The sequence below is a fragment of the Pyricularia oryzae genome, chromosome 7, assembly GCF_000002495.2.
Source record: "Pyricularia oryzae 70-15 chromosome 7, whole genome shotgun sequence".
NCBI classification, from domain to species: domain Eukaryota; kingdom Fungi; phylum Ascomycota; class Sordariomycetes; order Magnaporthales; family Pyriculariaceae; genus Pyricularia; species Pyricularia oryzae.
In genome coordinates, this window is record NC_017854.1 from 24,814 (window position 1) to 40,274 (window position 15,461).

Genomic DNA, 15,461 nt, shown 5'->3' on the forward strand with positions numbered 1-15,461 from the left:
GGTACGGTTGTTACCCACAGCACAGTTCGCTTACAACAGCTCAGAAAACGAAAGTACCAAGACAACCCCGTTTTACGCCAACTATGGATTCAACCCTACAGCGTACGGAGAACCAAGAACCACGACTACGGCACCGCGAGCCGATAAACAAGCGAGCGAGTTACGACAATTACACAAAGAACTCCAGCAGGAACTAGAGTTCGTACGAAAAAAAATGATGAAATACGCCAATCAGCATCGGATGAAGGGACCATCCTTCAAGGAGGGAGATAGCGTCTACCTCATTCGACGCAACATCAAAACACAACGACCTAACAGCAAGCTCGATTTTAAGAAGCTTGGACCTTTTAAAATCAGCAAGAAAATCAGCGACACCAACTACAGACTGTCATTACCAGACACCATGAAAATTCACCCCACATTTCACGTATCACTACTGGAACCAGCACCACACGGCACCAGCACACAAGAAACGATCGAGATCGACGCAGAACAAACCTACGACGTTGAACGAATACTCGACCACAGACGAAACCACGGCAAAACAGAGTACCTTGTTAAATGGGAAAACTATGGGCATGAGGAAAACACTTGGGAACCCCTTAACCACCTCCAGGATTGCCAGGAACCGCTCCGCCAGTACTATCAGGAGTTGGATCTGCGAGCAAGTCAGCCAAGAAAAAGAGGACGACCTAAGAAAGCACCACCTACCATTCCCAGAAGTTAAGGACCGACCAGGACTCGAAACCATACCACCAGACGAACCTATCAAGGAACGATCAGTATGCAACACAAAACAAAAACACCAGAAAACGACGTACCAACGGAATGTTGCGCAAGAACATTCATCTCATCCAACAACGAAGGATTCAGAGGACCCATCGGGAAAGTCGAATCCCAGAGAAAATTGGAATCCGGAAAAAGCGACTCCAAGGACATTTCAGGCAGGACCTCGGTTGATCGTCGACGCTCCTCCTGTTCTGCCTCCTCACGCTCCACCCGATCCAATTCCTCCAAGTCATCAATTCCGCGAGACACAGCTCGCATCATTTTCTCAAACCACAATTTCTTTTGTTTCCGCAAGCGAAGCAGTTTCAGTTGCTTCTCCTGAATCCTTTGCTGCTCCGCCAAAATGTCCTCCTCCAGAGCTTCGACCTCCGCATCCAGTTTCGAATGCTGCCGACCGATGTTGCGCAATTGGGCGTTAGACACCCCCAATACGTCGCAACCAGACCGATTGACACGAAGGCATTCAATGCAACGAGAAGAGTCTTGCGGCGAGACAGCGCAACGCACCATGCCGCGCGATTCACAATAAGAACAAGAAGGCATGTCCACGGAACAAGGAAGGAGAGACGCAAGAAGAGCGTGGCGACGTTCCGTCGACGAGCGACCGGATTTTGGTTTGGCTACACGACTAGACATGGCGCAAGAGAGTTAGCCAGGAAGGAAGGAAAACCAGAACAGGGATCAAGGGAGTACGGACTACTTAAAGGCCAAAGGGACTTGGCCAAAGGAGAGGAGACCTGATGTTACGACCAGACAGTTGGGCCGGTACCAGAGAGGCCAGGTGGGGTCACACCCCTCCTGACGACACTCGCCCAAAAGAGATACCGACCGGCAGAACAACGATTACCTAAGGACAAGGCCACGAGATCTCACGTGACCTCACGTGACGGCCAAGGGAATGGATCTCTATGATCTGTAGAATCTCAGTTGAGAATCACAGATCAAACAGATCAAGAGAGATCACATTCGGAACATAGTCTATATAAGGCACGCTCATTACCATGTAGATAGATTCGATTCTAGGATTGCTTAGCAGCAATCAAACTCTAGTTAACCTCAATACTTACTTGAGAACGATCATAACTTCACCCCCAGTCATTGAGAACCCCAGTTACCCAGCCAGACGCTCAGTTGCTTCAACCCACTGTACTTTACCCTAAGAACAGGTTACCCGATACCTTGATCGTAACACAATTGTCGAATACTCGCAAAGATTGCTACGTTTCTAAAACTAAACAAACGCTTCCTACTAGAACTAGCTTAAATTTTCAACTTGACAAAATAAAGATTGGGACAAATATTAAAACAGATATCATTTGATTATTCTTAACGTTATTTTCTAAAACTCGAATAATAATATTATATTTGGAAGTGGTGTCTTCTTGCTTTTTCATACAAAGGTAATATTGTGCTGTTCACTTCTTTTTGCGTGCCAAAAGGCCCTTGACATATTAGAGGCCGGTGGGTTTGGTACATATTCAGAAAAAGAAGAACAGGAATAAAAAACAAACAGATAATAATCGCAACGCCGGTCGGAGCCCAGTGATCTAAAACTAGAAGGATCCCGGGACGCAACCACTATAATTGCTATCAGGATTATACGATCATTGGTGGGAATAAAAAAGCAATCCATGCGTCCACTAATACAAATATTTCAAGGTCGCCCGAATAGTACGATCCTCGCAACACTGACCACATTCCAAGGAGATAAGTTCAGACGGCAACATGTGATTCCATGCTCGCTATTCAAGTGATTTAGAGATATGTGGAAAAAGCAACCCGGGGTAGACTCGAGTCAGCCGAGAAAATGGCTCATCCTGTCAAGACAGCCCCCCTCCGCCCAAGAACACTCTGATTCGGCCTTGTGCCGATAGCGACCGACAAGGCCGTGTCGGCGTCATGCCATGACAGCTCATGGGTTCGACGGCCGTCCGTGGGCGTGCGACGCATCGAGCGGAACAAGGCGGCAAAGGTCTTGCTGCCAAGGCGGTCGTAACATGCGGCGGCCTCGTCCACGGTCTCTTTGGTAGGCCCCCCCTCGCGTGCGCTATAAATGGAGACACCATACGACACGTTCTTGATGCCGGTGGTCGTGGCGTCGTAGCTCACAAAGTAGGGGGCCCCCTGGGCGTGGAAGTCGTATCCCCATCCCGTCCAAGCCGTGTTGTCGTGCGCCTCGAGGGCGGGGATCGTGAAGTTCCATGCATACGTCTCCCCCGCCAGCGGCACGTCGAGTGCCAGCGTTCTAATCACAGTGTCGTTTCTTCCTAGCTGGAACGAGTTGATGTCGGCGATGACGGTCGGTCTGATATCCGAGACCTGGTGGCCGCTGACTGTGCTGTTGATTGGGTACCATTCATTCTGTTCATTTGCATCACTGGTGAACCTCTGGTACAGACCGCCAATATCTGGTACTCATACAGTTTGGGAGCCCTGCCATTCTTACCTGCATGTTGGACCAGTCCCAGTACTCTTCTATACTCGTCCACGCGAGAGCCCATTTTCCATACCCAAACCCGAAGGCTGGTTGAGTCCAAGGCCACTCAACCGAGGCTTCGTTAAGGTACGTCGCATTGACAGACCGAGGGGGTAAACGGAAAGTGATGCACGGGTCGTCGAAAAGGTCTCTTGGCGAGGGGATCGACAAGCTCACCGCCAACACTCGGGCCACCGCAGGCAGAACAGAATGGAGTAGGCTGAACTTGACCATGGTGAAAATAAAGGACGCCTGGGAGACGAAGAGGTAACGCTGCAATAGTGGAAGAACAAAAATATTTAAAGCGTGGCGGAGGAACCCTTCCGTGTAACTCCTGATGCTTAGGTATACATATAGTAAACAACAGAGAGGGTGGGTCTCCGGGCATACCATCTATCGAGTGGATATTTACCAGGCAACCATTGGTAATTAAAAACGCTTGCTGAATCACGTAGCCACCTTGCGGAGCTAACCATTTAGTAATTCGACCGAGTCTCGAACACTGGTAGGGTGTAATCTCCCCGCTTGCCAAGTTATTATGTGCACCAAAGTACGAAGGTCCGCAGGATCTAACCGTTTCTGATATAGGTATACGGTCCACATACCAAACCCAGGCTATTTTGCGTATATTCTGCCCAAATCTTTGAACGTAGTTGTTGTTTGCGTACTCGTGGCAAGAACGTGAATCTGCCAATTCTTTACAAAATTGTTCAAAAGCAAACAGAAATCAAACAAAAAGGTGTTTTTGTCAGGGACGGCCAACCTTTCCGGCGTGCTGGTCGCACACAAGAGTCAAGGAAGTGGCCAAGATCGGGATGGAAATCCTTCAGGTCCAGACGCGCATATATCGGAGTCACCTCGGCTCCAGTCAAGCTTCGCCCGGCTTACTACGGTACAAGGTTGCATCCCCTAGTCTTCAATATCCGACAGATTCAAGCCTTCATCTAGATCAAGGTTTATTTCCTCCTTTCTTCTCCTGATCATGAGCTTAACCATAGGACTGGTCATGTGTGCTGTCTCATTGTCGAAGAACTTTGGCATCTTGTCGGTTTCGTCTAATTCCCAATCGTACTTGAGAAGCATGTGTGCCAATGCGACTTTGAGTTCGCTGCTGGCAAGGAACCGCCCCGGACACGCATGCCTCCCATGTCCTTTGGTAACCCCTCTCTCGTCAGCATGGACCCTGGCGTTTTGATAAACCCTGCCAAACCAAAAAAAAAAAAAAAAAAAAAAAAAAAAGTGATACTCACCAAAGGCAAACATTTCGTTGGACGTGGAAACATACTGATTCGCGTTGTTCGAATCGTCGCGAAGTCGCAGAAATCGCCTCGCGTCGAACTCGTTTGGCCTTTCGTAGATTTTTGGGTCTCGAAGCTTCGACGCCACCATAATGATAGCCCCTTTTGGGAGGCGAGTTCCATCTGAAAGGGTCATGTTCTGCATCACCTTCCGGTTGAGGGTTACTGAATAACAGGTCAGCTAATAGAACAACGTCACAGGCTGCTCCGCAAAAGCTACCTTACCATCGCTGGGCTATTGGTGCGGAGTTTGTCAGTGGTTAGTAATTTGAGCAATACTACAATCGTGTTGCCCGCCCCGAGTTCTATGGTCAACCTACGGGATGAAATCGCTGCGACTCCTTCAAGAAGCTGTCCATGAGCTTCATATTGTAAAGAGCCTGCTTGCTCCAACCGCCCTCGCGAATGACTTGGATCACCTCTTCCCGCAACTGTTTCTTTAGTTCCGGATAGTTGGCGATGTCCATGAGCGCCACCGTAAGCGCCTCAGTCGTGGCATGGATTGAAGCAACGGTGAGGGAGAGCTGGGCGGCCACGTAATCGACCTTTTGCCCTTTGGCAACCTCGACCATCCATCCGATCGCATCAGAGACCCGTGGTGGCTTTTTGCCCTCGGATAAAAGCTGCTCGGCTCGCCGCCTTCTGTTTTCAACCTCGGTGCTGATGATCCTGCTAGCATCGGCGTAGTGGCGTTCTAGGGAGATATTCAGTCCATGATGAGCCTCCTTTGGCCTCGAATGCAACGAAAATTAAATTCACCTACGGATGTTGACGTTGTGTGGCATGAACCTGTGCATGATGCGTCGCATGAAGAAAGGCTGAGCCCGAAGGTCTCGAGCTGCCAAGAAGGAGTCGACTGGAGGATGAGACCTAAGTCAAATGTTCCAGAGGCTACAGCACAGGCCTGTGGATGTGTCACTAACCAGTGTGATTTTTGGCAATTTCCAGCCATTGCTTGTCGCGGCAAATCGGTTTCCCTAAAAATACCCGTGAGGAGAGACGTGCTATAAGGTCGAGGTTGTTCTGCTTGAAAGTGACGGAGCGCCAGTTCGGATCCTCTCCGTAAATACCATGCAGAGCATCGGTTGCCTCGTCCACAAGGTGATGTGTAACGAGCCCCATGCTTGGCGTCAGCTTCAAGCGCAGTGTCTGAGGAATCAAGAAGGGATTGTCCAGGCTGGCCTTGAAGCCGTCAAATCCGGGGTAGTGGGCAAAGAAGTCTTTGCGGAATGCTTCATTAAAGTCCAGTTCTGGTCGGTTTCGAATCTCATCGGCGTACTTGTGAGGTAGCACGAGCTTGGGTCCGGTACTGGTTATCATCTGGAAAGGGCCCGAATACTTCTCGAGACCAGCAGCAATGGTCCTGCTTGCAGATTCCATGTAGCTTTCTTTCGGCTTGCGACCCTTGCCGGGCAGCACGGCCAAAGGAAATCCAGACCACGGCCATTCTGTGTATACTCGCTCATAGAACCAGTACCCGATTATGAATAAACTTGCACCCAACAAGGCAACCGATAGAAGAAGACTGCTGAAATTCATGTTGATGTTGCTCGCATTCGACGTGTTTAGCGAGGAGATTGTATTTCCGTTTTGGAACATGATTTCAATAGATGGAAATGGCCGATAGTCATTCATTGTTCAAACGCTGGGGGATTTCAAGGATGGAAGGAGAGTTAGAAAGTTGACTTATTTGTCTCTATCGAGCTATGTCACTACGAGTCCAGCTGCATCCACACTAATGCCGCGTCTGGCTTTAGCCGACAGAATTCTACTGTGTCTGTAGCAGGCGCCCAGACTCTGGCAGAAGGAGGGGTTGAAAAGGTTGCGCGTCATTTGGGGTAAAAATCAGATGATATCCCTGTCCTGTTATCTTTAAATCCGTAATATTGTCGCTTCAACCCAATCATTCTCTGCCTCGAGTTGCTTGTGTAGTCCATCTCGACAGAGGTTTCTTTCCTGACTGCAGATGTAATCATGACGGACATTACCTCATACAAATTCAACCACACGATGCTTAAGGTCAAGGGTATGTTTATCTCCCATCTCATATCGCTTCGTCAACTCTAATGCTGTTGCAGACCCGAAAGCAAGTATTGCTTTCTATAAACATCTCGGAATGGATCTGTTGTCAGAGTACAAGGTTCCGGATCACAAATTGGAGCTGTACTTTGTTGCCGGCGGTATTACCTTCTCACATCTTCTCCCCTTCGGTCACCAGAAAACTGACACGTTCCATGGGCTTTCAAGACTCGGCCATATCCGCGTCGCACGGAACGCACCAGAGCGATCGTGAGGGCGTGTTGGAATTAAGCTACAGCTATGGGATCGAAAACACATCTGGCGGCGATCAAGAACCCAGAGGTCTACGACCCGTTTGCTTATCCGTGGATAACGTCAAAACTACCTGCAAAGCCCTATGCGATGCTGGGTATAGAATAAATTGCAACTCTGAGGAAGAGACCGCTCATGTCCTCGATCCCGATGGGTTCTGGATCAAGCTCATCGCTCATCGCTCACTGGGTCGCATAGACGATACCGCTACCGCGGACTGCAAGGGTTCCAAGGTCCATCATACTATGATTGGTGTCAGAGACAAAAATGTGTCTCGGAAGTTCTATGAGCAGGTCTTCGGCATGACGTGGAAGTACGAACAGCACAGCACCCAGGCTGGTCGCGATAGGTTCTTGCTCGGCTGTGGAAAGCCACATACCAGTGGGCCAAGTGTCGACATCTCCAAACCGGATGTCAAGTGCGAAGGGCTTCTAGAGCTGCTTTGCAGCGAGGACACAAAGAACAAAGACGGCATGGAACACCACAACGGCAACCTCGAGCCGGATGATCCTGGTCACATTTGCATTTCAGTAGATGATGTTCACGCGGCTTGCGAGCGACTCGAAAGTCTCGGCGTACAATGGCAAAAGCGTCTCATGGACGGGCCATTCAGAGTCGCCTTCGTTCATGACCCGGATGGAAATGTTAGTCTTCTTCACGTTTACCTTCAAACCTAAGCGAGGGAATCCCTCTTCGGCTATGGTTCCCCATTCTCGGGCATTCACATACTCACCAGTGTTTCATTCATACAGCTGATCGAAATAATTCAGAACGAGATGTACAAGCCTGTTAAGCACGAGGCGTGATGGTATGACTGCCAAGGATGTTCATATCATGCTCATGGAATGTAAAAGAAATAGGCGTCGGATCATATGGTTTCTCGGGCCGAGTCGGCATGGAATCTCGATGAGATTATCATGTTCTCTTTTTCGCACTAATCAACTAACGTTCTTCCGAAAAAGGTTAATGGTAGACAATACAATTAACTGGGATGACTGACGTGTGTACACCTTGTATTGGGGTTGGGACGAAGGTGAATTTTAGCTTTTTCCAAATAATGTTCTGAGTGCTTCGATCTTACCTGATCCCAGGAGAAAAAGACTCTGTCGTCCCATTGTCATATGCGAAGTCATTCAGTGGCAGGGTTGTATGGGACAGGGATTTGGTGGAGATGCGAATGGTGCAGAGGGTGTGGATGGTGTGGACGGTGTGGACGGTGTGCACGGTGTACCAAGTATAACACCAAAGTAGCTCGGCCGACCCATGATTCATAGGCAACCGATTGAAGCAATATGCCGATGGAAAGTATATAGCCCTCCCAAGGTTTTGCAAAATGGTGAAAAAGATCATTAAGCCTAAAAGGGCACTAGTGGGAAGTTAAAACTAAAATAGAAGTTACAATAGATTGGCCCGACGTTGGCAATGGACAATCAGTCGGCACTGGACTAAGGCATGTATTGATGCCCTCATACACTTCCGAAGCGTTAGAAGCGACCGTAGCCTAGCACCTTTACAAAAGCCATGTGCCTCCATCTTAGTTTGGGGCGAATAAAGCAAAGCAAAACGCAATAGTTGTCAGGCTGCCCCCATTCCTGGTCGTAACTCTGAACAATGCCCTCCAAGTTGACGTCAACATCAGTTACCGAATCGGCGGTGATCAATGCCCCAGTATCAAAAGTCTGGAGCATGGTTCAACTGAAGAACTTCCAGAACTTTTTTGTCGACATTAACAAGACGGAGATTTTACCCTCCGAGGATCTACAGAAAGAAGTAATTCGATGGACGTTTGACGATGGCACAATACTTGATGTTAGGGAGGAGGAGTACTCGGTAAGTTGTTTGCTACTCGCTGATTGTGGTTCGGGTTACTTATGCTACCTGCCCTAGAATATCAAGAACTACATGTCTTTCCACATCGTCCAGTGCCAGCCATATGGACTCCCCTACACCGGTGTCCTCACTACTATTTGTTTGTACCCCATTACCAGCAGGGCTGCCGAGGGAGGGACCTTTGTGCAGTGGAGCGGTCACTACACGGCAGATGCTAACGAAGGTAGGTTTTGCACAATTGTGAAAGAGAATGAAGAGGCGTGAATGCTAAATCTTGTGTTTTTAGAGGTAATAGCGGACGGGCATATTAAGCGTCGCGAAGCCCTAGGGCTTCTGGCTAACGCAGTGGAGAAGAGTTAGAAATACGTTAGCAGGATAAATACTTGGTATCAAATATTGGGAAGAAAGCTGCTAGCTGGTTGGGGTAACCAATCTGAGCATAGTTGGCCATAGATTCCTTCTAAAAACCTCTCCCCACGTGCTTGCTGCATTTCTATTAATTTGAGGGCGAGTAGCAGAAACTCGAAATACAATGTAAAATTAAAAATTCAGGAATCACAGACAAGATCGAACAGCAGGGTTCCGTCCGTAGATGTTTTCTCAATGCCTTCTGCTGGACCTTTCACCAAGAAACATGTAGCACACCAGGGCCGTCATGCCACAAAGACCCGCCAATACTGAATTCATGTTGCCGTACCCGATTGCTTGCTTCAAGCTCCCGCCCAGCAGAGGTCCAACAGCAAGGCCGAGGGAATATGCAGTGTTGAACAGAGAGTAGAGCTGGGCATACGGGCCATAGTCTCCGTAGAATTTCGGGTTTGCCTGGTGATATAGATGTACCACCTTTCCACCTTCGACAAGAGCCGGTGCAGCCATGCCAGCAAGTCCAATGCCGGCTAGACCAAGCAGCACCGCAAACACGGCAACCTCTGATGGTCCCCCGGGGGCCGCCAGTCGCAAGGCGGCCATCACCGGCACCAGATATGTGTATAGTAGGGTGGCCATCATCTTGGTTCCCAAGCGATCGACACACCAGCCAAGGATGGGTCCAAATATCAGATTTGTGATGCCGATTGGGAGGAACATGAGACCGGCATTCAGTGAAGTGAAGTCGTAATAGTCTCGAGACACTAGCGGTACCGTTGCGTCAATGCTACCAACGACAAGGGCCTGAAAGAAGCCAATCAGGAGAGAAGCGAGGAGGCGAGTGCTCCCCAGACAGGAGAGGATGGGGATTGCGCGCACGATCCTGGGCAATTCAGGTGCCAGCTTGTACTCTTCCTTGTATTGCTTGTCCTGGGTCCGGAGTAGCAACGGTTGTTCTTCGGTGCGCTGTGCCCCTTCTTGTCCATCTGCACCGCCGCTGTCGTGCGCGCCGGGACCAGACGCGTCATTCGTGTCGTTCTCTGCACCAACTGCGTCGTACTGCATGGCGGTCTTGCGCTCGATGACGAGGACACGCATGCTGAAGTCAACGGCGAGCAGGGCAAATGCGAGGCCAAACAGTGCAGCGTTCCCGCCTTTATCATAAAGGACGCCGCCGAGCATTGGTGCCACCAGAGTACCAAACGTGATGCATCCAAAGATCTATTGCAAATTTTGATGATCAGAGACCACGGACGCGGGCATGAGAGAGGCAAGGTTGAGGGGGGCCTTACACTTCCTAGGGTCTTTCCCAAATTATTCGCTCCAACCGTCTCCACGCAAAGAGCCATGCCTGTGGTCCAGACGAGGGCGGCACTGGTGCCCTGCAAAACCCTAGCAGCAAGGAGCAGAGGCATGGTGCGTCCCAGCATCAACAGGGCCGTGGCCCCGAACAGCGAGGCAACACCCACAAGGAAGGGGGATTTTCGCGAGCTGAGCCGGTCTGTGATGATACCCACGACAGGAGATATGATCACCGATGCCCCGGCGTAGACTGCCAAGAGAGTAGAAACTTGACTTTGGACCTCATCGGCAGGCAGATTGAAGCGGTCCGAAAGCATAAACGGCAGAGCAGGCACGACTAGGCCGTATAGGAAAAGGTCTGTAAACAAACCTACAGCTACTGTTGACACAATGAATGTTGTATTGCTGCGCCATTCGAGGCCAAATGGTCTCTGCAGGTTCGCCACCTCCATGTTTGCGATCTCGATGGCAGATAGAAAAGAGATCCTTGCCCTGCGCCTTTGGATCTAGTGATAATTTGGGAGTTTCAATCGATAAAGCTGGTAAAACTAGGCGTTGAAGCTTTTGCGTGGACGTTTATTGCATATTTACGTTGAATTTGAGTTCCACGCAAGCCCAAGGTTCCGACGTTGACATTAATTTTTGCAATATTCAGAGTCGAACAAGCCTTATCTTTTTTTTTTTTCTTTAATCGTGGCGTCGCCTGATAGCCTCCAGCATACTTTTGCATGCGTATCAAGAAGAACCAACGCAATGCAATCTTGCCTTGTGGAGCAACAAAAACAGACGAGTAAGCTTAGGACAGACTAGGTCTTGGGTGGGAAATATTGCCGTCCAATTATTTCCCTCATCTCCAACTTCTTCTGGAAACCTTCAATTTAAACTTCCGCACCTATTTTCATCCTTGCGGAACCCCGCCCTTTGCAACAACCATAACACCAGGATATCAGATGAGCACCCTTGACATATCCAATACTATACTTTTGAACCCCGGATGTTTGCAGCAGCTCTGACATTGGGATATCAGATGAGCATCCTTGACATACATAGTATTCCCCCCCTCCACAGTGTAGCAAATAGTAGATACAGAAGACACCCAGAGTCCAGTTCCCAAACCCTCACGAGTGGCTGGATCCACTCTGTCGGTGCTAGTCCCGATTCTCCAGGTACCATCTGGTGCCCCTCCTTAGTGCATCTACCGTGTCATCCTTGGGTACGTACCCCAACCGTTCCCGCGCTTTGGTGTCGTTGTACGTCCAAACGTTACACATGATTCTCAACATGTGCAGGGTCAGTTGTGGAGTTATCCCAAAGGGCCAAATGAGCGTCTCGTAAGCTGCCACTAGGCACTTGGCCGCCCAATCTGGCATCGTAAATGACGGTGGTGAGGGTTTCCAGCCAGCCTCGACCCAGACCACGCGCGCCATGGCCGGGAAGGAAATCACGGGCCTCTTGCCTAGGATGTAAAATGCCTCGCCGTGCACGTTGTTCCCGGGCTTCATGAGCCCCCTCAAGGCCAGGACGTGCGCCCTCGCCGCGTCGTCGGCCGACACGGTCGTGAGCTTCCCCTGGCCGCTCCCGATCTGAAACCCTGTCTGGCCATCCTCAAAGGCCTTGACCATGGACGGCACAAAGGCGTAGTCCCTCTCCCCGATGATAAGGGGCAGGCGGAGGGCCACGGACTGCAGTTCGGGCGAGTCTGCGGCCAAAAGACGCTTCTCCATCTTGGCGCGCTGGACCCAGTATGGGTAAGCCTTGGAGTTCTCTGGCCACATGGGTGCCGTTTCGTCCGCGTCGTAGTGGTTGTAGCCCTGGATGACGCATGAGGATGAGGTGAAGACAAGGTACTTGGTTCCAGACCTGCGAGCGGCCGTCACCAGCTTCTCTTGAGTGTCGCCAAAGAACTCTTCAAAGTCGGCCTTTGAGGTGACAGTCTCGTCAGTGTGGGGCGGAGAGGCCGAGTTGATGATGGCTTCCGGTTTGATCTCTGCCATGATCGCGGCCACGGCCTCGCCATCTCGTATGTCGGCCACTCTGTAATCCACACCCTCGCAACGGTTCGCGACTGTTGGGCTCCTGTTGATTGAGATCACACGGCTGCATTCAGGCTGCCGCAGAAGCTCTCGAGCAATGAAGTATCCGAGGCGGCCAGATCCTCCCACGACGATAATGGGCCCCCACTTTCGATCCGACTCTGGCTTGGTGTCCATAATTCGCTGGTAACTTCTTTGAATTTTTCCAAACTCCTGGAGGCGGCAAGAATGAAGCAAGGTGAAGGACAAGAGCTTTCCCGTTCGATTTTATAGTCTAGTCTGGAAGGTGTCACGGAGCAAAAGTGGGGTAACAAAAGTAGCAAAGCTTGTCAAAAAATCTAGGCTTCTTATACCTATGCAAAGAAGCTCCAGGCTCCAGCCAACTCTAACTCTGCTCATCAGTCACGTTGTTTGTTGCAGGAGCAAAGAGGCCTTTATAATTAATGCTGGAAAAGTTCTATTTGATCCAATAGCTCGTCGTTGGTGTCCCCCGCCCTAGGCTCCCTGACAGTTTGATCTATGATGCCAAGCTCGTGTAAAAGTCCCCAAACTTCGGTGGATCCTATGGATAGCATCAAGTATGCGTCCTTTCCCATCGGGACCGTGGGAATGAAAACTTTGATTGCAGTTGAGAGCGGCAGCCCTTTGTCCCTCTCTTGTTGGTATTTCTGTGAAGCTTCTATTCCCTGGCGCAGCACGTGCGGCAGTACCGCGGGGAATTGTGGTTGTGCCCCGGTCAAGGCAACATATTCATTCTGGAGCAACTGGGCTGCAGAGTAGAATACGAGGTCTAATCAGCTGCGTGTCCCAGGCGAACAAAACGTACAGAAGAGGAATGCCAAGGGACCAAAGGTCAAAAATGAGAGGACAATGCAACGGTGAGACGTATGATGACCATGCCACATACCGTCTGTTTTCTGTGTGATGGAACGCGAGCCTGGAGCGGGATCCATGGCGACGGCCAAGAGCAGATCTTGGACCGCGCGGGACTTTCTGTGGACTTCAGCAAGCATTTTGAGGTCGTCCATGACGGCACCGAGCAGAGGCTTCATCTCGGTGGCAAAGTCCGGGGCTCGCCAGACCAGCGCGGCAAAGGTACAGCTGCTCATCTTGCGGCCCCCTGACCACTGACGCATAGGGAACGCTACGGCCCACCATATTAGGGTCACCGGGTCGAGGGTGCGAAGCCTTGCTATCCTGTCGCGTGTGCTAGCGAGCTTACTGCGCATCGACAGCGACGTCGACGACCGGCTGTCCTCGACCAGGATCAGCTCCAGGTTGTGTGTAAAGTGGGCCGGCGCGTAGCCCCTTTGCAAGGTCTGTTTGATTCGCGCTTGGCCGCCCTCTAAGAATTGCTTCAACATGACCGGATCTGTGCCACTGAGAAAAGGTATCTTGAAGGGCTTGTCAATGTCATGCACGACAAGTGTTGGTTGCTAATTACAAAAAGAAACAAAAAAAGAAAAAAAAGGATATATACCCTAGAAAGGAGCGTGAAGTGACACCCCTTGGCACTCTGGGTCCATACCGGAGTGAAGACAAGTTACCAAGCTATTATGGAATTAACAGGGCTATGCCAGCCATGTCTAGTCGTGCACCGGTTTGGAACGCCGCGATACTTTTCTTTGCGCACGTCATGGGTGTTTCGAAGAATGACACATTCTAGATTAACCTCACGTGCGGGGGGTTACAAGGGTAAATACCACAAGTGTGGCACGCATCAATCGCGATCCGTAGTCCAAGCTTCCACCCTCACGGCATGTGCGACAGTTCAAGCTGTATAAAAGGTCTAGAAGGTTTTCAAAATTGCTATATATTCTACGCAAGAAACATAGAATCCCAGGCATGAAAAGTTCCTTTTACGCAGAACCAGTATAGTGGAAAGGAAATCCGATTTTCTTTTGTACTGTGCCTACTGTGCCTAGATGTTAATTTTACATTTCCTATACCTATAGTGGTGGTAGGCTAGGAAAATAAACTGTAATGCCCCCCAGATTAGACGAAGGGTGCTTTTGTATTGCCGTATCCAAGCATGCATTGTTGGTGCTACGCCCCTGATCCCAACGTTCCACTGAATCCATACTTTAAGCTACTTGATGTAAGTGCCGGTTCTATAATCAACGATTCCAGTCACCGAACGACAATTCTATCTGGTCTAGAAGCACCCACGTTTGCTGAAACAAGTTTATTTGCGGCTCGATTGCCGCAGTTAAAGCGCCCGTATTCCTCGGCCGAACTCGGATGCTGTTTACCGTCTCCAACCCGGCGCAACAACCGAAGTTGCTCAGTAAAGTGCATATTAAAAAAAAATTATATATGGCAGGATAAGGGCCGTGGAGAAGAAGAAAGTGTTATTCTTAGTACGTTTGCTTTTGTACGACAACAAATTTGCTAATTGGAACGACCAGAGTTTCGGTGACACGTGTTTGGTGCCTGGGTGCCTGGCAAGAAAAATTAGCCAAATTAGAATAAAAAAAAGGTAACTTTAAAGACGAGGATACCCTAGGCTCGGCCCAATGCCCGCATATGCCACCTGCTGTTACTAGTACAAAGCTTAAAAGAGATAAATTTCGTAAATCCCATGGGCAGGGTAAGTCCCAGGCCCTTACACAACAATATGTTGGTATTCGTAATTATATAGGCAGTTGATATTTTGCAAGTACCGGCCGGGAAGGAGGATTGAAGCTACGACGGGTAAAAAAGCCTCAGTCCCGACACCCTCGTACAATATAAAAAAACTTAGTTTATTTGGCTTTGTATTTCAATATTTGTCGGAACCGAATTTCGCAATCCAATTCGTTATAAGAAAATAATATACAAACCACTCTTTGAAAGCCTCGAATATTACGAATTTCATTTAAACTAACACCGTCTTAAAATACGGAAGCTCTTCGCCATTTTTCCATTTGCAAGGCCGGATTGGAGTTACTACCGTTTCGTACGAAGCTAGAGCGACATACGAGTAATTATCGCAATTGAAAGAGTTTGTGCCGAATCGTAATGGGTGAAATAATCGTCGCTCATTCGTGAAATGTC

At 49.6% G+C, this 15,461-nt stretch overlaps 9 protein-coding genes across 9 annotated transcripts; 3 read left to right on the plus strand and 6 right to left on the minus strand.

Annotated features, from left to right (window-relative positions):
- Nucleotides 1–225: 225 nt before the first annotated feature.
- MGG_17848 (uncharacterized protein) lies at nt 226–1,603 on the minus strand. The gene is made up of 4 exons (XM_003720415.1): nt 1,487–1,603; nt 822–1,417; nt 712–765; nt 226–658 (listed from the first exon to the last, which is right to left on the minus strand). Exons 2-4 carry the CDS (start codon nt 1,330–1,332, stop codon nt 603–605), a joined length of 621 nt encoding a protein of 206 aa, XP_003720463.1. The 5' UTR covers nt 1,333–1,417; nt 1,487–1,603; the 3' UTR covers nt 226–602.
- Nucleotides 1,604–2,601: 998 nt separating this feature from the next.
- MGG_10352 (uncharacterized protein) lies at nt 2,602–3,499 on the minus strand (the record flags this gene model as incomplete). The annotated part of the gene is made up of 2 exons (XM_003720416.1): nt 2,602–3,150; nt 3,236–3,499. 2 exons carry the CDS (start codon nt 3,497–3,499, stop codon nt 2,602–2,604), a joined length of 813 nt encoding a protein of 270 aa, XP_003720464.1.
- Nucleotides 3,500–4,174: 675 nt separating this feature from the next.
- MGG_15436 (cytochrome P450) lies at nt 4,175–6,162 on the minus strand (the record flags this gene model as incomplete). Its single annotated transcript, XM_003720417.1, has 5 exons — nt 4,175–4,466; nt 4,551–4,744; nt 4,884–5,257; nt 5,327–5,419; nt 5,487–6,162. The coding sequence occupies 5 exons, from the start codon at nt 6,160–6,162 to the stop codon at nt 4,175–4,177; spliced, it is 1,629 nt and encodes a 542-aa protein (XP_003720465.1).
- Nucleotides 6,163–6,537: 375 nt separating this feature from the next.
- Nucleotides 6,538–7,700, plus strand: MGG_10350 (lactoylglutathione lyase; the record flags this gene model as incomplete). Its single annotated transcript, XM_003720418.1, has 4 exons — nt 6,538–6,589; nt 6,642–6,743; nt 6,811–7,538; nt 7,647–7,700. 4 exons carry the CDS (start codon nt 6,538–6,540, stop codon nt 7,698–7,700), a joined length of 936 nt encoding a protein of 311 aa, XP_003720466.1.
- An 805-nt stretch (nt 7,701–8,505) lies between these two features.
- Nucleotides 8,506–9,084, plus strand: MGG_15437 (uncharacterized protein; the record flags this gene model as incomplete). The annotated part of the gene is made up of 3 exons (XM_003720419.1): nt 8,506–8,724; nt 8,782–8,947; nt 9,011–9,084. 3 exons carry the CDS (start codon nt 8,506–8,508, stop codon nt 9,082–9,084), a joined length of 459 nt encoding a protein of 152 aa, XP_003720467.1.
- Nucleotides 9,085–9,324: 240 nt separating this feature from the next.
- MGG_15438 (membrane transporter) lies at nt 9,325–10,844 on the minus strand (the record flags this gene model as incomplete). Its single annotated transcript, XM_003720420.1, has 2 exons — nt 9,325–10,311; nt 10,383–10,844. The coding sequence occupies 2 exons, from the start codon at nt 10,842–10,844 to the stop codon at nt 9,325–9,327; spliced, it is 1,449 nt and encodes a 482-aa protein (XP_003720468.1).
- Nucleotides 10,845–11,540: 696 nt separating this feature from the next.
- On the minus strand, nt 11,541–12,602 carry MGG_15439 (uncharacterized protein; the record flags this gene model as incomplete). Its single annotated transcript, XM_003720421.1, has 1 exon — nt 11,541–12,602. One exon carries the CDS (start codon nt 12,600–12,602, stop codon nt 11,541–11,543), a length of 1,062 nt encoding a protein of 353 aa, XP_003720469.1.
- Nucleotides 12,603–12,865: 263 nt separating this feature from the next.
- Nucleotides 12,866–13,789, minus strand: MGG_10346 (uncharacterized protein; the record flags this gene model as incomplete). Its single annotated transcript, XM_003720422.1, has 2 exons — nt 12,866–13,194; nt 13,333–13,789. 2 exons carry the CDS (start codon nt 13,787–13,789, stop codon nt 12,866–12,868), a joined length of 786 nt encoding a protein of 261 aa, XP_003720470.1.
- A 668-nt stretch (nt 13,790–14,457) lies between these two features.
- On the plus strand, nt 14,458–15,108 carry MGG_15440 (uncharacterized protein; the record flags this gene model as incomplete). The annotated part of the gene is made up of 4 exons (XM_003720423.1): nt 14,458–14,523; nt 14,749–14,785; nt 14,987–15,015; nt 15,067–15,108. The coding sequence occupies 4 exons, from the start codon at nt 14,458–14,460 to the stop codon at nt 15,106–15,108; spliced, it is 174 nt and encodes a 57-aa protein (XP_003720471.1).
- Between the last annotated feature and the right edge of the window lie 353 nt (nt 15,109–15,461).